This window comes from Macrotis lagotis, chromosome X (genome assembly GCF_037893015.1).
Source record: "Macrotis lagotis isolate mMagLag1 chromosome X, bilby.v1.9.chrom.fasta, whole genome shotgun sequence".
Taxonomy (NCBI): Eukaryota; Metazoa; Chordata; class Mammalia; order Peramelemorphia; family Peramelidae; genus Macrotis; species Macrotis lagotis.
The window spans coordinates 191318454-191339108 of NC_133666.1; the positions used below are offsets into that span (position 1 = coordinate 191318454).

Sequence of the window (20655 nt, forward strand, 5' to 3'; positions counted from 1 at the left end):
CTGAGGAGGATCTGACTTCCATCCTGTTACTTGATTTATCCTTTATAGTTTTAATAAATGATAAATTCTTCTTTATACTTACCATTTAAATTATATTTTAGTTTAAAAACAAAAACATTAATTAAAAAACCATAAAAGTGATGCCCATACTAATTATCTGAGAATGCATGTTCTAACAAATACTGTCATATAATTTGCATATAGATGAAGCAGAAAAAAACCCCAGTGGGAGTACTGTTTATTCTAAAACTGGATTCCTGAATCAACAATCAGAGTTTCTTTGTAATTGTTGTCAAAGCTTTGGATGCTCATCTCTGTGGGTAATTTAAAAGCTATTGAAAACATGCTATATAAAGAATGGTACCTTAAGATCTATTAATTAGCAATTCTCTCTCCCTCTCTCCTTGTCTTCTTTCCTCCCCTAGATGTATCTTCTGGTAGCATTTGGCAATTTATTAGGGCAAACCTGATAAAAATATTACCTGCTAATTATAATCCAAGAGAGAATTAGAATCTCCAGTAGTGTCCATTATCTGTATCATTCCTTCATTACTTAGCTCAGACTACTCTGAATTGTTATTTTTTTTATGCTTCTGTTTTCTTTTTTCCAGTAGATTTTTGGACAAAACACAAACCAGATAATCAATATGTCCCAAAACATTTGAATCAGAGTGTATTGTATTTGAGAAGAAACAAGATATCTTTCCCAATATCTTCTTAATACATTTGTTACAATCCTAATGGTGAAGCTTGAAGGGCTGACTACTTTGTGAAGATACCCTTGCGTGGGAAGAGGAGAATCTAACATGGCTTTGGGATTAGAGGGTTGTTTTTTTCTACTGCAACAACAGTTGAAAAAATTCTCAAGAAGAATGCCAGGGGAAAGAGTTGGATAGAAAGAGTGGGAGCAGGGGCAGATGACAGTCTCTTTCTAGGGGAGGAGTTATTCTAAGCTTTGCTGATATGGTGGCCTTTTCCTTTACCTAAATGGAAACTTGGTTTATGAAAAGGACAAAACAGGGAAATCCTTAGAGTAACAGTGGATCTGTCCCACTCTGTTTCTCACTTCTGCTTTCTTGTTGCATGCATCAGACAACATAGTACACTATTAAGTGTTTCTTTGCTTTTTAAAATTTTGTTTACTGGTTATTCATGATTTTAAACAATGGTGTCCCAGATGAAAGTAAGATAATCTTAATTGCTAAATTAAGATAATCTTAATTGCTAAAAATCCTAAATTTTAGTGTGTGTGTGTGTGTGTGTTTTTCCTATAGAGGAGTGGCTTTTAACCTCTAGTCTAAGGACCTCCAAGAGGTGCTTCCTTGGAGAGGAGGGATTATATTTGGTTTGTAAATTTGGATGAGGAAAAGATATATATTTTTTATTTGATTGGAAGGCAATGGGATTAAATGACTTGCTCAAGGTCACACAACTAGGTAATTATTAAGTGTCTGGGTTGAATTTGAACTCAGGTCTTCCTGATTCCATGGCAGGGTGCTCTACCCACTGCACTACCTAGTTGCTCTCTTTATTTCTTTAAAATTGATTTTCTTTGAAATCTTATCTATCTTCTTTTAGATATTTAAAAGCATTTTATTGAGATGGGGTTTGAAGACTTTACTAAACCACCAAAGAGGTTCATGTCACAAAGAAGGTCAAGAATCTGTTAAAGGGAGTATGATAGTGGGATATGGAACCTATGGAGAAATGATTGCACCAAATTCATCTCTCTGGGAGACAACTCCATTCTTCTAATCCTCTACATGGGAAATCAATAGTTTCCCTAGAAGCTCAGAGAATTTCATCAGTTTTATTTATAATTAAATTTTTTTATTTAAAAAATATTTTCCTCCCAAATTGATCAAGAAAAGGGGAAAGGATCTATTATTTTTTTTTGTTTTTTTTGCAAGGAAAATGGGCTTAAGTGGCTTGCCCAAGGCCACACAGCTAGGTAATTATTAAGTGTTTGAGACCAGATTTGAACCCAGGTACTCCTGACTCCAAGGTCGGTGCTTTATCCACTGTGCCACCTAGCCACCCCAAGGGTCTATTATTTGTACAAAAATATTTATGTTGTTGTTATTGTTTAGACATTCAGTCATGCTGAAGTCTTCATAAGCTCACAAAGAATAAAAGGATTTATAAAGGACTGGAAATCAAGTAGATGCCCATCAATTGGGGAATGGTTATAAGAAATGATGAACAAAAAAAAATTGGGATAGCCTTATATAAATTGATGCAAAGTGAAATGAGAACATTGTACATAGTCACAGTATTATAAGGATGATCAACTGTAAAAGACTTAGCTACTCTGATCAAGGCAATAATGCAAGAGAATTCCAGAGGATCCTGATGAAAAATGCTGTCTGCTTCCAGAGAGAGAGAACTGATGAACTTTGAATGCAGATTGAAGTATAATTTTTAAACTTCTTTCTTTCTGTTTGCTTTTGTAACATGGCTAATTAGATAAGTATCAAATTGCTGATTTTCTCAAGAATAGGGTAGGGTTGAGGCAGAAAGAAAATTTGGAACTCCAAATTAAAAAAAAGAATGCTAAAATGTTTTTATATGCAATTGGGAAATATTTAATTAAATAAATAAAATATATTTGGGGAAAAAGTTTTTCAGAAAAGGCCTTGTGAAACTTTAACTATTGCTCTAAATCAAGACCGTAATAAACTACTATCATTGTCTCCAGGTAGACTATCACTTTTTATCAGGCATTTTTTCCCTGCCTTCTGAGGCTGAAGAAGTGGAAGGGAAGTGGTATAGAATCTCAAGATAAAGTTTTAAACTGAACCAGCATAGTACTGTTTGGCACAATACTTACAAATGTTTGACTGCTGCTCTAATCATCCTTAGGCCTCTCATGTCTCAGAAAAAGCACTGTGGACCTATTTCAGAGTTATTCCACATTTATTCGTATTAGATACTTAATAAATGTTTGATGAATTTTATGTCTATCATAGTAATTGTATTGCTATGGATAGTATATATGTATTATAAGATATGCATACTAGAAAAGACCTTAGAGATTATTTAGTTCCATATCTTCAATTTACAGAGGCAGAAACAAGTTCATAAGGAAACCATACTGAAGGACAAATAGCCAGTGAAGGGTAGATTATCTATTAGAATTTGGGTTTCTTAACTTTTTTACCTGAAAATATTTCTTGAAATCACATATGACCTTGTATAATAATTATTTGTGCACTTATTTTATTGTCTCTGGTAGCTGAATGGCAAGAAGATGTCTCATTTATTGATGTATTTTCCCATAGCATCAAGATTTCTATTTCCCATAATACCAATACTATTTATAAACTTTTTTCACTACCTATATCCCCAGTGCCTTGCATATCTTAAACATTTAATAAATATTTTTCATTCATTCATTTATTCTTTCATTGAAAAAGTCATGTTCAAAACAGGCTTGATAAATGAATGAAAAATAAATTATGAAATTATGCACTTACATATTGAAAGATACTAAAATTGGGTAACAAAATACACCAGTGCAAGCTTTTGTGCATACATGCATGCTAATGAGTGCACATATTGTCTGCAGTCTTTCTAGTGAGTAGTTCAGAGTTTGCGTACTACTGATTGAAGTGGCAATTGTGTTTGATCCCTCTGTGAGCAGTAATTAATGTATAGTTGGAAACTTCAGAAGAGAACCTCATAAGATGATTATTTCCCCCACTCAATTATTTAATCATTCAAGAGGGCTGCTAGTTACCTATCCTCACATTTTAGTCCTCTTCCTTCCATCCCTTTAAAAATTATACTTGTTGATTTCTTGGACACTCCGATTATTCCCACTCATTTTTCAAGAAATTGATTTTATGATAGATTAGCCCTTCACCAAGAAGTTTGCCTTTTAATTCATATTACCATAAATATGAGAAAAAATAAAATGATGAAGAAACACTTGGAATTTCATGAGATGGTAGTATGAAAACATAGTTTTAATGCTCTAACTAAATTTATAAGCACAATATTACATTCAGAGTTTAGCCTCATTAAATAATTTTTGTTTGTGAAAGTGCCCTCAAACCAAGAACCTATGAGCTTCTGTGATTCTCACTGCTGATTATTTCCTAATTATCTTGTATGTAGTTTTTTTGAACATAGATATCTGTATGTTGTCTCTTTTATTAAAATAGAATCTTTTTTGATGGCAGGAACTACCTTTTTTGCATTTTCTTTTTTGTTTATTTGCATCCCCAGTGCTTAGAATAGTGTTCCTGGTTCATATAGGTGCTATAACTGTTTATAAATTGACTGACTGGCAGTACTTTCAGTCCCCTTGAATGACCTAACAACTATGTATGTCTCCTCTTCCTTCTTAACATCCCCACCCTTGGTTTTTTTTTTCTGAGAACTTGTAGATTCCAAGCTTGTACTTTCCATTTTTTAAGGTTTAGGTCCCTCTACTAGTCTCTCTCTTCTCATATCAGAAATAAAAAATCAACCAAATTCATCCGAATGAGAAAAGCTCCCTCTCCCCCCCTCCACCTGACAAAACCATGTCCTTAGGTGACTGAAATCCAGGGATACCTTATTGAATAGTAGAAGCGATTGAACTCAGTGGAGCTGGGGATGTCATGTCTGAAGACAACCTCTGAGAAGGGTCATCTTTGACCCCTCCCCACTTCTTCCCCCTTCTATGTTCTAAAGACTAGATCATCTGGAGCCTTTGAAACTACACTGGTTATATTTTCTCCATGACTCAATTGGTACTAAAGTGCTTTAAATACCTATAAGATAAGAGCACTCAGAAATGAACATTTTAAAAATCTCTGTAGCCTACTGGACAATGCACTGTAATTCCTGACACCAAGGAGACTGAGGCTGATAAACCATTGTACTCTGGAATTCTGAGCTGGACTAAAGGTGATCAGAAAAAGAAAGAAGGAAAAAGAAGGAAGGAAGGAAAAGAAAGAAAAGAATTCTCATTCAATAGTTTTGATTTACAATTAGTGACTTGATTATTTTCAAGTCATAAACTCTCTGAATTATAATTTCCTTGCCACTAAAAAGGGAATGGATATCTAGTGATGGAGTGCTAGGCCTGGAGTCAGGAAGACTTGAGTTCAAATGCAGCAACAGTTATAGCCGTATAACAATCCTGTTTGCCTCAGTTTTCTCATCTGTAAAATGAGCTAGGGAAGGAAATGGCAAATCATTCCAGTATCTTTGCCAAGAAAACTTCAAAAGGGGGTCAAAGAGAGTTGTACATAACTGAAATGATTGAATAAAAGTACAAAATAAAGAGAATAATAATATTTATACTACCCATGTCATGACTGATAAAGGAAGTTGTAATCATTTAAAATGCTGGTTAAATTATATGCTATTATTACATCAGTGAGGCAGCATGACAGAGTGGGTAGTACTCTAGCTTTTTGGTCAAGTAGATGTGGGCTCAAATCCTGCCTCTGACACATATTAGCTTTGTACCCAGCTACTTACCCTTTTAATGTTGCAAGAAAATCCCTAGGTGTATAAATTAGAGATAGATTACTGGTCAGTATTAGTATATGGAATCTTTACAGTGGGAGTTCTCTATGATGATGAAATCATTATTTTGACCACCCTAAAATGTTATAATTGTACACAGTACATATTTGCTGAATGAAAGGATATATTCAACTACATGAACCTTTTAGGTAAAAACCTTTGATACTATTGAGATTACATGTGCAACTATACAATGGTAAAATTAGAGCATGCTCTAGCATGCTCATTTTATAGCCAAGGAAGCTTATTTAAAATTAGACTTTGAGAGAGATTAAGGGGCCTATTCATGGTTCAGCTATAATTGGTTAGTAGACAGGTGATAGCATCTTAAATTCAACATGTCCCAAACCACATATAGATTTCCCTTCCCAATCTGTTATTGTTAGTATTTATTCAGTCATCAGTTCATTGATTCCTCTCTCTCTTTCATACACTTCCAGAATCTGTTAAGTCACCAAACTATCAATTCATCTTTGAAGTATCTTTAATCTATTACTTTCTTTCCATTTCCATTTGCATAAATACTACTACTACTAATAAAACAACAATTGTTAGCATTTTATAGAACTCTGTAAAGTGCCTTCTCTAGTTTATCTCATTTTATCTTCATAACAATCCTACAAGGTAGGTGCTTTAATTATTTCCATTTTATAGATAAGGAAAATTGAGGCTGAGAGAAGTTAAATGACTTTGTCCAGGGTCACATAACTAGTTGGTATTCAAGACAAAATTTGAACTGTCTTTTCTATTTCAAGTCCAACATCCTGTCCACTGTGCCCTTACCCAGTTGCCAGATATAAAAAAATATATTAAATGTATCTGGGCATGCATCTTTATGTATATGCACATACACGCATATCTGTATACACAATGCATATTTACACATATATACAGATATACAAGGTGTATCAAAAGCTTTAGTTTTTAAGCCATGACAAATGTAGCTATTTATAAGTCTAAATAATAGATTTATATTATAACAGTTTTAAACTATGTCTTAAATATAGATGCATATTATAACTGTATATGCACACATGTGGAATACTATATATTTCTTTGGGATTATTTATTATTATTTATCTTTGGAATCTCTTTTATTAGAGTAATAATAATAATAATAATAATAAAAACAACAACAACAACAATAATAATAATGTTAATATAGGATGATTCCCCCTTTTAAATTAACCAGTGCTTTGTGCTTTTCTCTGATTCACTATAAATAAATTATATGGAATTCCAAACTTGGTTCCTAATTCTTTGATTAGAAATGAAAAAATAGCTACTGAATGGTGCCCAGCAAAAAAACCAAATGTAAACATAGTTCTGTATAAGTATACATGCGTAAACCTGGGCAGGAAGTCAGTCAGGTTTTGAGTACAAGGTTAGTATCTAACTATCTTGTTTTACTTTGGAAATCTACTTCAAACTACTCCAATTTTAAGAAGTCTCTACTTACAGGTTTTCGGACATCAGGGAGGGTTATCCATAATGGAAGCACGATGGGAAGAACAATCAGGAAGGTGATCTGTTTGTGCGTATTGGTTGGCCAGGACAAGCTGAGTGGCTGGTCATCTTCATCTTCACCTGTATCTGAAGCCTATGTTGGAAAAAGACATATGAAGAGTGTTGGTAGGTTAAAGAAAATAAAGTTTGTGTAAGAAATCTTAGATTCAAATTAAGAGCCTTATGGGAATACTTCAGTTATTGTATTTATTACTTATTTTTAAGTGAGTTCCTTTTGTCATATTCAATTCAAGCCATTGGAAGACAGAATTAATTTTGTCAACACTGAAACTCAATAATGTTCCAGTGTCTTTTTAATTTTACTTAAAATTTTATTTCTAAGCTCCTCTCTTTTGTTTACTCCCTCCTCCCCTACCCTAGAATTGGCTACCATTAGATACAAATATACATACATACATACATATATGTATGTATATATGTAAAGTCATCCTTTATGACCTTTGTAGTCGAGTATTTATAATAGTTAAAATGGCGTAGTCACTCAGAGTTGTTCTTAAAAACAATATTGCTCTTACTATACACAATGTTCTCTTGATTCTGTTCATTTCACTCTTCATTATTTCTTCCAAGTCTATTCACAAGCTCATAATTTCTTAAAGTGCAGTAATAGTCCAGTCTCTCTCTTTTAACAGAGTAACCCAGACCCCTAACTTTTTCCAACCTGAAGAGAAATAGATGAGAGCTATTGGTTTTTGGTTCCCCCAGGATAGCCTAGCCCACCTTGGCCACAACTTAACCACAAATAGTTGTAGCTTGTATACTGCCAGTAGAATATAAAATCCTGTGGGATAGTTTCATTTTTGTATTTGTATCTCCATTGACAAGCATTGTACCCAATACATAATAGGTATTGATTTATTGAATAAAAGGTTAGTTAGTAGTTTATGGAAAAGTTTTCTGAAAACTTATTTTTGGCAAGTTAACACTTCAGACTCAATATGTCTCAAACCTGTGGAACTGTAGAATGTTAGAACTGGAAGGTACCTTTAGGGACCCTTGATTCTAGCTCTCTTTAGCAAAATACCCTAAAAGGTGGCCTTTTCCACTTGTTTGTACTTAACATATGAAAGAAATGCTTTAATAGTTCAAAAGATCTGGAAGTTTCAAGGGATGTAGTTAAACTAAATTTGCTATTATATGAAATTTGGTATAACATAGTTATTCTTCCATCAATACATTTTGCAACTATTCTAAAGAAACATCCATGGGGCACTTTGGCATCAAATCTTATCCTCAGGAAGTCAGCCCTCTGATATCAAAACTTTTTAAACTTAACTAGAATAGCTAGAAGGGCATCTAGGTTGTGTAGTGGATAGAGCACTGGCCTAAGAGTCAGGAGGATGGGAGTTCGAATTCAGCCTTAGACAACTGACACCTAGTAGCAGTGTGCCCTTGAGCAAGTCAGTTAACCCTGATTGTCATGCATCCTGGACCATCTCCAGTTGTCTTGATTCATAAGGGCCACTGGATCCAGATGGCCTGGAGGAGAAAGTGAGGCTGGTGACTTAGCAAAGCCCCCCCCCCCCAATCAAATCTAATTGTTGTGCTTGTCATGGCATCACCTCCCTGATGTCTTGGTCTTCTTCAAGAATGAAGGACAAAATATCAACTTAGCTAGGTGAGCATTTGGACAATAGTCAGTCAAAATCCAGTTTGGTAGGATAGACCATACCAGAGTGACACTGGTTTCTCAAGGGCTATGCCAGCAGAAAACCTAAGGAAGCAGTCATAGTCCCTATGATGTGTCAGATGTGCTAAGAACTTTACATATATTTTCTCACTTGATTCTCACAACAACTCTTAAAGGTAAGTGTTGTTATATACAGTTGAGGAAACTGAGGTAAACAGAAATTATATAACTTGTCTAGTGACGCATGTTAATAAAAAACTGACTCCAGTCCCAGTGCTCAGGTGACAATACCTAATCACTTAACAAGCAATTTATTGAGCAGCTACTTTGTGCCAGATAGAGGTAGGTCCTGTAGAAATAAACACAACTTGAAACAGTCTTTACCTTATGTGAGCTTAGAGTCTAACTACAGGTCATTTCTGTTAGAAACAAAGGTAAAGGTGTCATCCCAGAAATGTTATTACTGTTTTATTTCAACATAGGAACATGGACCATTTAGATAACCGATGGGGTTAGTAAGATCCTTTGAGCCAGTGTGGTAAGTGGACCTGGCTTTGAATCTCAGCTTTGACACTTAGAAGCTCTGTGACCCAGGGGAAGTCACTTAACTTCCTACTCCTGGGTTTTTTCCATGGTAAAATGGGTATAATAATAATACAATCTAGGATTGATGTGAAGATCAAAAGTTAACATATAGAAAGGACTGTGCAAATCTTACGCACTTAATGAATTACATAAATGTTCCTATGATTACGATTATTATTACTTGCAACTGATCCCAATAGAAAATTTTAAAGCTCTATGTATAAGCAAGTTATTTTGTCAAGATCCACTCATATTATAATGTTAGAACTGGAAGAGACATTGGAGATCACATAATCTTCTCATTTTACCTTTGAGAAAACTGAGTCCCAGAAACAATTCCTTCAAAACTCAACTTGAATACAACCTTCTACTGGTATCTTTTCTTCTCTTCTGTGGAACTGTGCTCTAGCATTCAAAATTACTGTGTGTTTATGATGTATATACTTATATAAATGACCAATGATAGAATTTGAGTTCAAAAGCAAGAATGGTTTCATTTTTGTCTTTGTGTTACTAGAGTCTAGCAGTAAAAGTTGCTCAATGAATGCCTGTTGATCTATATTGTTTGCCCCAAGGTCACACAGCTAGTAATTTGGAAAATAGGTTTTTAGAACTGAGGTCTCTTGACTCACAATTAATGGTATTTCCACTACTTCCAACTTTCTAAGTCTAGGAGGATGATAAAAATGAGAAAGCAGAAATTGTGGATAGTGACAACACAGAAAATGAGACTCATTTGACAAAAGTTCCATATAATAAAAACTTTATTTCATGAATTTTTTGCTTGTTTTTTAGTTCCTTTGTTAAAAATGAATCTCTTTGGGATTGATTTGAAAAATCAGAAAGAAGATACAAAGTCTGAAAAACACTCTCCTTTGTAATAAGATGCTAATGTTTGTTTTGGCCTCTTTTTTAGAAATTGGCAAAAGCTAAGGGATGTTCAGTTCCTTAAAGTTCAGCAGCTGGTAGCTCCATTTGTAAAAAATATTAATGACATTTAAAAGTAATCTTCAATTAGTATATTTGTAATTACTATTGAATAATTGAAGTTTTCCATTAAATACAAGTATAAGAATTATATCAGTAAACCAAGCTATATAAAATTCAATTTTAAGCTCAAATAACAAAATATCTTATTTAGTTTTTTAGTGAAGTCTTTTGTTTTATTTCCATTTCTCTCTCTCATATTTGTATATTTACATAAATACACACACACACACACACACACACACACACATATATGCATGTATACATAACCTTAAGGGTTCCTTCCCTTAAAGCAAGGGGAAAAAGCAGTTAAGAAAAATTGACACTCTTTGACTGTGTTCGATAGTCTATGAAACATTCCATACCCATAATCTGCTATCACCCTAACATAACTTGGGGGCAAGAAGGATCATTATAATTACAAAGATTTCACCTTAATTTTCATATTCCTTCCATGCACTGTTGTAAAATATAGTTTTACTGATTCTGTTACAGCACTCTATCTTAGTTTACATAAATCTTCTCATGCTTCTCTGTACAAACAGTTCTTTTATAGTAACCTATTACATCCATGTATCACAATTTGTTTATTCATTTACCAATCAATGGTAATCTGCTTTGTCTTCATTTCATTGCTAACTGTAAAAGTGTTGCTATGAATATTTTGGAATATTTAGGAACTTTCTGCCTTTGATTTTTGTGGGGTTTATATCCAGGACTGGGATTTAGGGTCAGAAGTTAGAAATGACTTAGTAATTTCTCCCACATAATTACAAATATCATGGTAAATTTAGATTTATAAAGGATGGAAAGGGAAAAAAAAGTAATACCACCTAGATTTAAATCTCTTCTCTCTCCTTCCACACATTTCTGCTTTCCCCCCTTTAAATTGAAAGGAAAAATATTCTCTGCCTCCCTTGCATTATTCCATTATGGCTTCAAAAATTCTGTAAATTTTCTTTTCTTTGTGTAAAATTACTACAAGTTTCTAATATAGGTTATTTGAATTTAATTTTATTGAACTGAACTTGTTGAAGAAATATTCTATATGTGTTACAAAATTCTTATGTTCATTTTTTCAAAGACTATAATTTACAAATGAAATTTCTACAAATTTATTGTGCTATGCTTTTCCACTTTGATAAAAGGGATGAGTGAGAAAACAACAATGTACTAGTCTTGTGTTATCTCAAAAAAATTGATTCAATATATTTACATTGACATGTTTAGGTAAAAACAATTACCCTAGCCATGGACCTTTGTTATTCACCCCTAATTTTTTCCAGCTAAAAGCTAAATCAGAGTCATATTTATTTCATTGTTATGTAGAATAAACAAATTAAATGAACAGAGCATAAAAGAACAAGAAAAAAATCTTAAAGATCACCTAGTCTTTTACCCCTTTCTTTTTGTAGATGAAGAAAATGATCAACCATAGTCAAAGTCATATTGCAGTCAATGGCAGAACTGAAATTTGAACTTAGCTTTTTATGACACCTTATATACAGTTGTACCTTTATTCCTCACATCTTCAATGTGAAAATTATATCACGAATTAGAAACTGTTTCTATCTATAACTATTTGTTTAAGATCTTTCAGTTTAACCCAGGACTTAAAAATCAAAATAGTTTATTGATATTTTTGTCATATGGAATGAACATTAAATAGTAAATGCTTTCTTCACATAAAGTCTGTGAGATAGGTAAAAAAAAATCTAGATGGGATACTCTAAAGAGATTTTCAGTAAAATGTGGGAAAAATTCACATTTGTCCTTGAGAACATTTGTAGTTTTTTTCCCTAGTCAACGAAGTGGGTGACATAGACTCTCATGACATCAAGGATTCAAGCAGATAGGTGAGGCTTTTTCCTTAGCAAGTAACCTCATCCAAAAAACCTAGGGAAATGTAAATCTACATTTATCAGTGAAATAATCTACTTGCAAGCCCCACAGTACTAAATATGAATATAGTTTGTGGAAAGAAGAAAACCAAGACCCCTTGTTAAGGCAAACCATTTGACCAGAATTAGAATATGAATTTCAATTGACCCAGCTTGAGTGGAAAAGGCCCATATTAGGAGATTATAGTTATATAATTGGGTCATTCAGTCTGGAATCTGGGTGCAGCCAATTACACACCTTTTTATAGTTGATGATACTTTGGCAAGTATTAGGCTTGGCATGATGACAGCTTTGTTTTCTGCCCCTATAACTGACCAGGATAGGGTCAAATCGTGAGGTGAGGTAGTATGGTGGGGCATTCAGACATTTCATTGCTTATGGATAAGAGACGGAAGCTAGCCTGCTGCATAGAGCAGGCAACAGAGAGCAGTGAGTGGACAGTGGGAGAAGAAGACTAGGAAGTTGGAAAACTGATGAATAAGCTTGGGGTTATACAGTAGATTTATGTGAGGAATTGACCCTGCAGCCATCTACTGCAAAGACTGTACATTGCAAAGCCTCTTTAACATTCCTTTGGTTTCTCTGAATAAAGGACCTAGCGAAGAGGATACCAGGTGATAGAAGGTTAAAAACCTCCATTGCCTTACAATTAATGTACCTGGCAGGATTTGTCTGAGGCTAAAACCTCTTGGACTTGCACTCAACAGGATTGATTTTATTTGCTTTATAACTGGCATAATGAACAGGATTGTTATTTGACACACACCATTGTTGGTTCCAAAGATTTATATCTATATCTATATAATCTATATCTATATCTAATCTATATCTATATCTATATCTAATCTATATCTAATCTATATCTAATCTATATCTATATAATGGAGCATGTGTTATGCTTTCCTGCCTGCTTACATCTGACTAAGTGTACCTTTATTTATAGTCACATCAACAGAGGACCAACACTGAGTCCTTTTCAGGGATACTCATCATCTACCTTTGGTGTCCACCTTCACTCAACTCTCACTTGTGGCTCCACAAAGCTTTAGAATGGGCAGTGGCCATACCTTGGTAAAACCATCGCAGCAAATGGACTAAATGGAGGGTAATTGTCATTGGTAGTTAGGGGACCATCTATCCCAAACATGTGAACCCTTTCCCAGCAGGATGCATGGCTCAGAATAATTTGTTCCAAGGGCCATAAAGGAAGCTGAAGCAGGTGCTGTGCAGCCTTTAGAGTCTGGTTAGACATTGAAGATGCAACAGTCATTCACCACATCTTGGACCATGGCCAGTCCTCCTGACTTTTGTCCTGCCACTGGACTTTGATCCACCATGGGCAGTCAAGACTTCATCCTGGATATCCGGTCCTCTTCAAAGACGAAGGATGAACAATATTATGTGCCAGATACTGTGCTTAGTGTTGGGGATACGATGAAAGGCAAAAAATCCCCAGCATTTAGCACAGTTCCTCGTACATACTATGTACATGGAAAACTCTTCAGGGAAGGACTTGTGTGCTTTGGGGATAATAAAGCAATCCTCTTATTGGTTGCTGCACACGAGGAGCCACTAACTCAGTGGGTCTTTAGAAGGTGATGACTGGACCTCAGTTGTGTCTCTTCCTCCTGGCTCCAGGCAATGGGTTATGTTAAGACCATTTCAAACCTTTTTGTCAGAAGAGAGTTCCCTCCATCCCAGAAGTATGGCGACTGCAGACCCTATGATGGCTAGAGCTGGGGCTCCTCTAGGTGGGCTCTTTCCCACTTTAAGTTTCTTTGCCTGATCATCGGTGAATGAATGACAATCCAGAGATCAACATATCCAGACTTGGGCGGGGGGGAGATGGTAAGTGTGAGAGGTCTAAAGATCTTGACTTTTTCACCTGTTTTCAGCTGCTATTTGTGAGATGTCCTTGTCAACTTTTCCTTTGTTTCTTGTAGAAAGGGAACTGTCAACTAGAGAAGTTCAATCCTTGACCTGGTATTCTAAAGGATGGGGATCTGAGGGGGATTGCTCAGATAGTTTAGAGTCGAGGTGAAATACAAAATGTCTATTCAGTGGTCTCACAAATGGTTTCCTTTTCAGTTGCTTAAATTTCAACCTCCCAGCAGGATATAAGTTATTGATTGTTTAAGTCTTGTCAATATAAATTTCTGAGTCTGAGTTTAGTATTTCCTTTGTGAGTTGGGAAAACATAACTGTTCCCTGCCTAATTTACATTGTACATTAAATATTCTAGGTGGTACAGTGGATAGAATACCGGCTTTAGAGTCAGGAGGATGGGAGTTCAAATCCAACCTCAGATACTTGACACATACTAGCTGTGAGACCTTACCCTGACTGTCTTGCATCCTGGACCATCTCTAGTCATCCTGAATATTATCTAGTCACTGGGCCCAGCATAGCATCTGGAGCACAGCACCTGCCCCCCACTCAAATCCAATTCATGGCTTGTCATGATATCACCTCCCCTAATGTCTTCTTCAGGAATGAAGGACAAATATCATCACTTCTCAGTTTGGAAAGGCCTTAAACATCAGCTTTTAAAAATACCTTCTAAGCAATTTCTCCATGAAGCATTAGGGTGGGGGGGGTGGCACAGTGGAGAGAGAAGGAGTGTAAAAACATTCCTTTAGATGGTCAGGCTCTCCCAGGAATACACCCAGTAATACATGCAAAGGTCTGAGCAGAAGGGAACCCTAGTAAAAAGGGAGAGGATGTGGTTTTAAGTGTTAAATACACAAATTCTCAAACCACAAAAAATTAGGAAGAAAAAGATTATAGCACCAGCTGTCCTTAGCTTTTGTTTAGGTTTTTTTCCCCCTGTACTTTTGTATAAGATTACAGATTTAGAGTTGGGAGGGATCATTTAATATAAACCCTCACAGATGAGGAAGTTGAAACCTAATATACAGGGTCTCATCTAATGTCATACGGTAGTAAATGTGAGACAGAGGTCCTCTTTACTTGGGCAGTTGGTGGCACAGTGGATAAAGTTCCAGAGTCAGGAAGACTCATCTTCCTGAGTTCAATGACCTCAGACATTTATTAACTGAGTGTCCTGAGCAAGTCATTTAACTCTGTTTGCCTCAGTTTTCTCATCTGTAAAATGATCTAGAGAAAGAAATGTCAAATTATTCCAATATCTCTGATAAGAAGACCCCAAATGGGGTCACCAAGAGTTATACATACTAAACAACAACTTCTCATTCCAAATGTAGTGCTCTTTCCCTTACATCATTGTTGCCTTTATCTTGATCAAAATGAATCATTTTAATAGTATCCATGTAGGACCAAAAGAATGGAAGAACCCTGCTTGACACATACATGCCTGCAAATTCACTGGAGAACACTGAAGAGAGTCACACATATATGGACAGGTATAGATGGATGAGTTGGGGGTTATATTGTTAGAAGGAATACCCATGGTAAAAGCTTTGTAACTTTAGAGTCAGAGAACATTAGATTCATAATCTTTCTGGGCTTCACTTCTTTTCCTTCTGTAAAATGAGGGGGTTGGATGAAAAAGTTTCATATGTTCCTCTTGGTGCTAAATTTTCTGGTCTAGGAGATATTGTAATATATCCAAAAGAGTATATTTAGTTCAATAAAGACTTATAAAGTAAATAAGCAATGTTTATATTTTAGTTTTCTCTAGAATTTTCCATTGAAAAATGTTATTTCCCCCCTATAGTTTTTGAATTTCTTTTTCTTTTTTATTTAAGACAATGAGGTTAAATGACTTGCCCAAGGTCACATAGCTAAGTAATTGTTAATTTTCTGAGGCCAAATTTGAACTCAGGTTCTCCTGACTCCAGGGCTGGTGCTCCATCCACTGCACCACCTAGCTGCCCTAGGTTTTGAATTTCTTAAAATATTATATGCCTATACCCATTCTTTTTAAAGAACTTATCTTTTTGAGTATTAAAAAAGGGAGAAGAGGTGGCTAAGTGGCACAGTGGATAAAGCACAGGCCCTGAAGTCAGGAGTACCTGGGTTCAAATCTGGTCTCAGACATTTAATAATTACCTAGCTGTGGGGCCTTGGAAAAGCCACTTAACACCATTTGACTTGCAAAAACCTAAAAAAAAAAAACAAAACAAAAAAAGGGAGAGCACCTTAATATCAGTTTATCTTTAAAATGTTGATGGGTAAGGTGAAAATAGGGATACACACATCCATATTCATATTCTTCCTACCTTGAGCCCACAAATGCATGTGTAACATCCTGAGCAGGGGCAAATAGAACATTCTTATTTAAGCATTTTCTAAATAGACTTCTCAGTGTGAGGTTACTGAAAAATCAAAACACACAATATCCCTATACTCTATCATCCTGAGTAATTGCAGTATAAATAACTTTGGGTTTTGTGTATGTGCTTCAGGGTCTAGTTGTGGAGGTAGCTTCTTGGACCCTTTGCATTTTGTAAGAATCTAAATACAGTTCTTTTCTGACTGGGGCATGGGACAGAGGTCAGAAGACAGTAGTACAGAATCAGTTCACAGGAAGCTCTAAGGGTTCTGAGTTCAAGGAAAAGGGGTTCTAAGTGTCTCTGGTATCTGTCTCTTTCTCAAGGAGTTTACTCTGTTCAGGTAACCAGTCAGACAAAATATCCCCAACACAAGAAGGTCGAATGAAGCTCATAGACCTCCAGGGTTTATGTATCAGTGCAATGGGGAGGAAATAGTAGCAAATCAAGAGATAAGCTACTATAAATACAAGAAAAAAACTTAAAATGAAAAAGTCTAAGAGAAAAAGGACACACACACACACACACACACACACACACACACACACATCCCAAGCAACTATATTAACAAAAAGATCCATAAAGATAGTAGAGAAAATGAGTAAAATAAAGATCATAAAACAGTGACGTGTACCATGAAGGGAAATGAACCACAAAAATCATAGTAAAAGTAAGAATTTTGTGGCCTTGATAGAAAGAATAGAAGCAAAGCAGGAAACTCCAGAATGACTCAGAAGAAATAAAATTAGAATGGGAATTAAGTTGGAAATCAGAAGTTTAATGTAGAACTAAAGAAGATAAAATACAAAGTAGAAAAAATTTTAACAAGTAAAGGACAATCTTTCCAGTAAAGTAGAGGCTTTTAAAGAATCATATTTGGAATTCAGTAATACAGAAGTGAAAGAAAATTTGACAGAAGAGGTTCAAAATATAAAAAATATTGAAGACACATGAATTCTATATAAACCAAAGTGATTGATCATGAATATAGGAATATGGCACTAACTTAAGGATTATTTATTTCCTTGAAGAACTTAATAAACCAAAAATTGTGAATATCCAACTCTAGTAAATAATAACTAAAATTGCCTGGAGCTTTTGAATACAAATAACAAATTATTGATTAATCAAATTCATACACTGCCACCAGAGAAAATTCCATACTTGAAATTAGGAGGCATGAGTGATTAAATGACACAGTTTCAACACTAAACAACAAAGTTTTCAAGCAACCGAGAGAAAGGATTTCAGCTGTGAAGGAACATCAATTTGAGTAACTCAATATTACTCTGTAATCATGAGAAACTGCAAAAAGAAATGTATTAATATGTTCCTCAAACAAAGATGCTCCAGGTGTGACCTCACAAAAGCTATGCTGCAAAGTTGAGGCCAATCATCAGGGGAAAAAAAGATGGACCCACAAAAAGAGTTATTTGAAAAATAAAACAGGCAAGCAAAGTATTTGACTTGTGAACATTCCTAGAAAAGGCTGAGCAATTAAAGCAATTCTCTCATTTATAATTTATTATTTAAAAAATGAATTAAATAAATCAATGGACTAAAGATTTAAGGGAACCTTAAAAATCTTGAGAAGGCAGGAATTGATGTTCTGTGGACTAAATTCAATAATTGCTTATTAATAAACCAATATTGTTTGTGATAAAAGTATGAAATTACTTCAGTGGGGAAAGAAGAAAGAAATAGGCACAGTTGGAGATGTACCCACAATGGAGGTGAACAGAATAGAAATACTGATTTCTGGTAGAGACAATACAAAAATTTAATAAAAAAGACTGAGGTCTTAGAGCCTTTAGTTTTTAAAGTTGAAACAGATACATAAAAAATTTACAGAAGAAATAATGTATAGTGGAAACAGTAGATAGAATCAGGGGTTGTGGAATTTGGTCATATCTTTGCTGCTAGAGAGCTGGATGATAATGGGAATAATTCTTTCCATGTCTAAAATCTCACTAATTTTAAATGTCACCTTTTAGCTGCCTGGCTGCTATCCAAGAGGTCCTGTCATGTTGATGTAAGTCTCTCTAGAAATGATTGCTTCAGAATTCACCAGTTTGGTGTTTTTAAATTTCATTTTGAGATTTCTGAGGAGAAGCCAGAAGAAATTCAATTTTGAGAGTCACACAGGGTTACTGAGCCAGGTTAGGGTACTGCTGACTCACTCTGACATTGGGCAACCTCCTCCAAATTGTGAAGCCCCAGATTCATTGAGTTTCTCTTGGGTTACTGTTTTCAGTCATTGCTGATCAAGTTGATGGGATGCCTATTGATGATCAGAATTGGTGGGATGCCTAGAAACTTTTGGGAGTTGACTGGTACTTTGATATTCAACCATTAACTGGAGAAGACCCTGGATGCGAGGCAATCAGGGTTAAGTGACTTGCCCAAGGTGAGACAGCTAGTATAAGTTAAGTGTCTGAGGTTGGATTTGAATTCTTGCCCTCTTGACTACAAGGCTAGTGCTCTATCTAGGTCAACCATCAGGCATACTTTTGGCTCCTAAAGGGACTTAGCTCAAATACCCTAATTCCTACCAGAGGTCATTCTCTATTGGTCCCACCCAGATTCATGCTACTTTGGGGATGAAAACAACTGGGGTAGAGAGAAAGAGGCTGGTAACACAAAGTGGCCAGTGCAAATGCTGTTTACTTCATGACTGCATGCCTCTGCCCTTTAAATATGTCCATATATCTGATAAACAAATGCCAAAATTTGGATTTTATGATTTATTATTTATGAAGAAGTCTCTCTGGTCCTTTAAAAGAGACAAGAAATGTTTCCCTTTTACACTTCAAGGCATTAGGGGAAGTATAGGAAAAAACCCATTTTGGATTTTTCTCCATAAACAAGAGTATATCAAAATAATCATTATCAAATACCTTAGACTAATTCATACTGACCCATGTAAAAGGGAATAAATCTTACTTGGGCAAATTGGGAAATTCCAGGTCACTGGAACTTTGCCCCCACTGCTTCTATTTTAGCCTGCAGTAGATTGAATGCAATTTTCGTGGCTGGCTTTAGCCCAAGAGTTCTTCCAGAAACTACATATGTAAATCACACAGTACCTATTTATTTACCCATCCAACCTCACTCCAATTTTGTTAATTTTTTTTGTTACTTTTATCTTTATTCTACTTTCCATAATGCTACAAGGGGAAGAGAAACAACATGCATTTAAGCACTTACTACAGACCAGGAAATATTTATGAATATATCACTCATTTGATCCTCACAACAGCTATGAGAGGTAAGGACTTTTATTATCTGCATTTTACGGCTGAGGAAATTGAAATAGACAGGTTTAAATGACTTGTCTAGGCAAATCTAATAAGTGTCTGAATCTGGATTTGAACTCAGATCTTCCTGACTCCATCTACTGGATCATCTAAAGGTTCAATTCTCTTTTAGAATAGGAGCTTCTCAAGCTTCAATAATAAACCTGTCCTACTTATACTTAAGATGAGGAGAGGGGTAAGGGAAAGACAAGTGAAAATGTCCTTGGAAATGTCTATTTGATATTTCCTTTTCTTTTCATTCCCACTGCCATTAGCCTAGGTCGAAACTTCATTGTTTTTCCCTGGGCTATTGCAGTAACTTCCAGACTTAGCTTGTCCATCCCTCTGCTGATATTTCCTCCAATTTATAATAATAATAATAATAATAATAATGTTGATGATGTTTGTTCTTCATTTTTGAAGAAGACCATGACATCAGGGGAGGTGATGCCATGAGAAACACATGAATGGAATTTGAGAGGGGGTGCTGTGCTAAGTCACTAGCTCACTTTCTCCTCTAGAACCATCTGAGTCCAGTGGCCATATATGAATCAGGACATCTAGAGAAGACCCTGGATGCGAGGCAATAAGGCTTAAGTGACTTGTCCAAGGTCAGACAGTTAGTATTAAGTCCAGTGTCTGAGGTTGGATTCAAACTTGACTCCAAGGCTAGTGCTCTAATCCACTGTTCCATCTAGCTGCCCCATTTAAAAAAAAATTTTTTTGCAAGGCAATGGGGTTAAGTGACTAGCCCAAGGTCACACAGCTAGGTGTCTGAGGCCATATTTGAACTCAGGTCCTACTGACTCCAGGGCTGGTGCTCTATGCACTTTGCCATCTAGCTGCCCCCTCCTCCAATTTACCTTTCTGGTTATTTTTTTTACCAGATTAATCTGGTATTAATCTGCAATTCTGATCAAGGAGAGACACAATAACATAGGAATTTAAGAGT

General features: G+C 35.4%; 1 protein-coding gene and 1 long non-coding RNA gene across 13 annotated transcripts in view; one reads left to right on the plus strand and one right to left on the minus strand.

Moving 5' to 3' along the window:
• SLC24A2 (solute carrier family 24 member 2) overlaps nucleotides 1–20655 on the minus strand; it is a 305116-nt gene that overhangs the window by 35377 nt on the left and 249084 nt on the right. For all 9 annotated transcript variants that reach the window (XR_012471199.1, XM_074199519.1, XM_074199518.1 and 6 more), the window contains one exon: nucleotides 6983–7123. Coding sequence is in view for 8 of the 9 variants with exons in the window: in XM_074199519.1 (XP_074055620.1) it covers nucleotides 6983–7123 (141 nt within the window). In the remaining variant the exon portion in view is untranslated. The remainder of the gene's footprint in view (nucleotides 1–6982; nucleotides 7124–20655) is intronic.
• The window catches only part of LOC141496939 (uncharacterized), a 55654-nt gene that overhangs the window by 24511 nt on the left and 10488 nt on the right, over nucleotides 1–20655 (plus strand). For all 4 annotated transcript variants that reach the window (XR_012471202.1, XR_012471203.1, XR_012471200.1 and 1 more), the window contains 2 exons: nucleotides 6985–7155; nucleotides 19582–19675. This is a non-coding gene — a long non-coding RNA (uncharacterized LOC141496939). The remainder of the gene's footprint in view (nucleotides 1–6984; nucleotides 7156–19581; nucleotides 19676–20655) is intronic.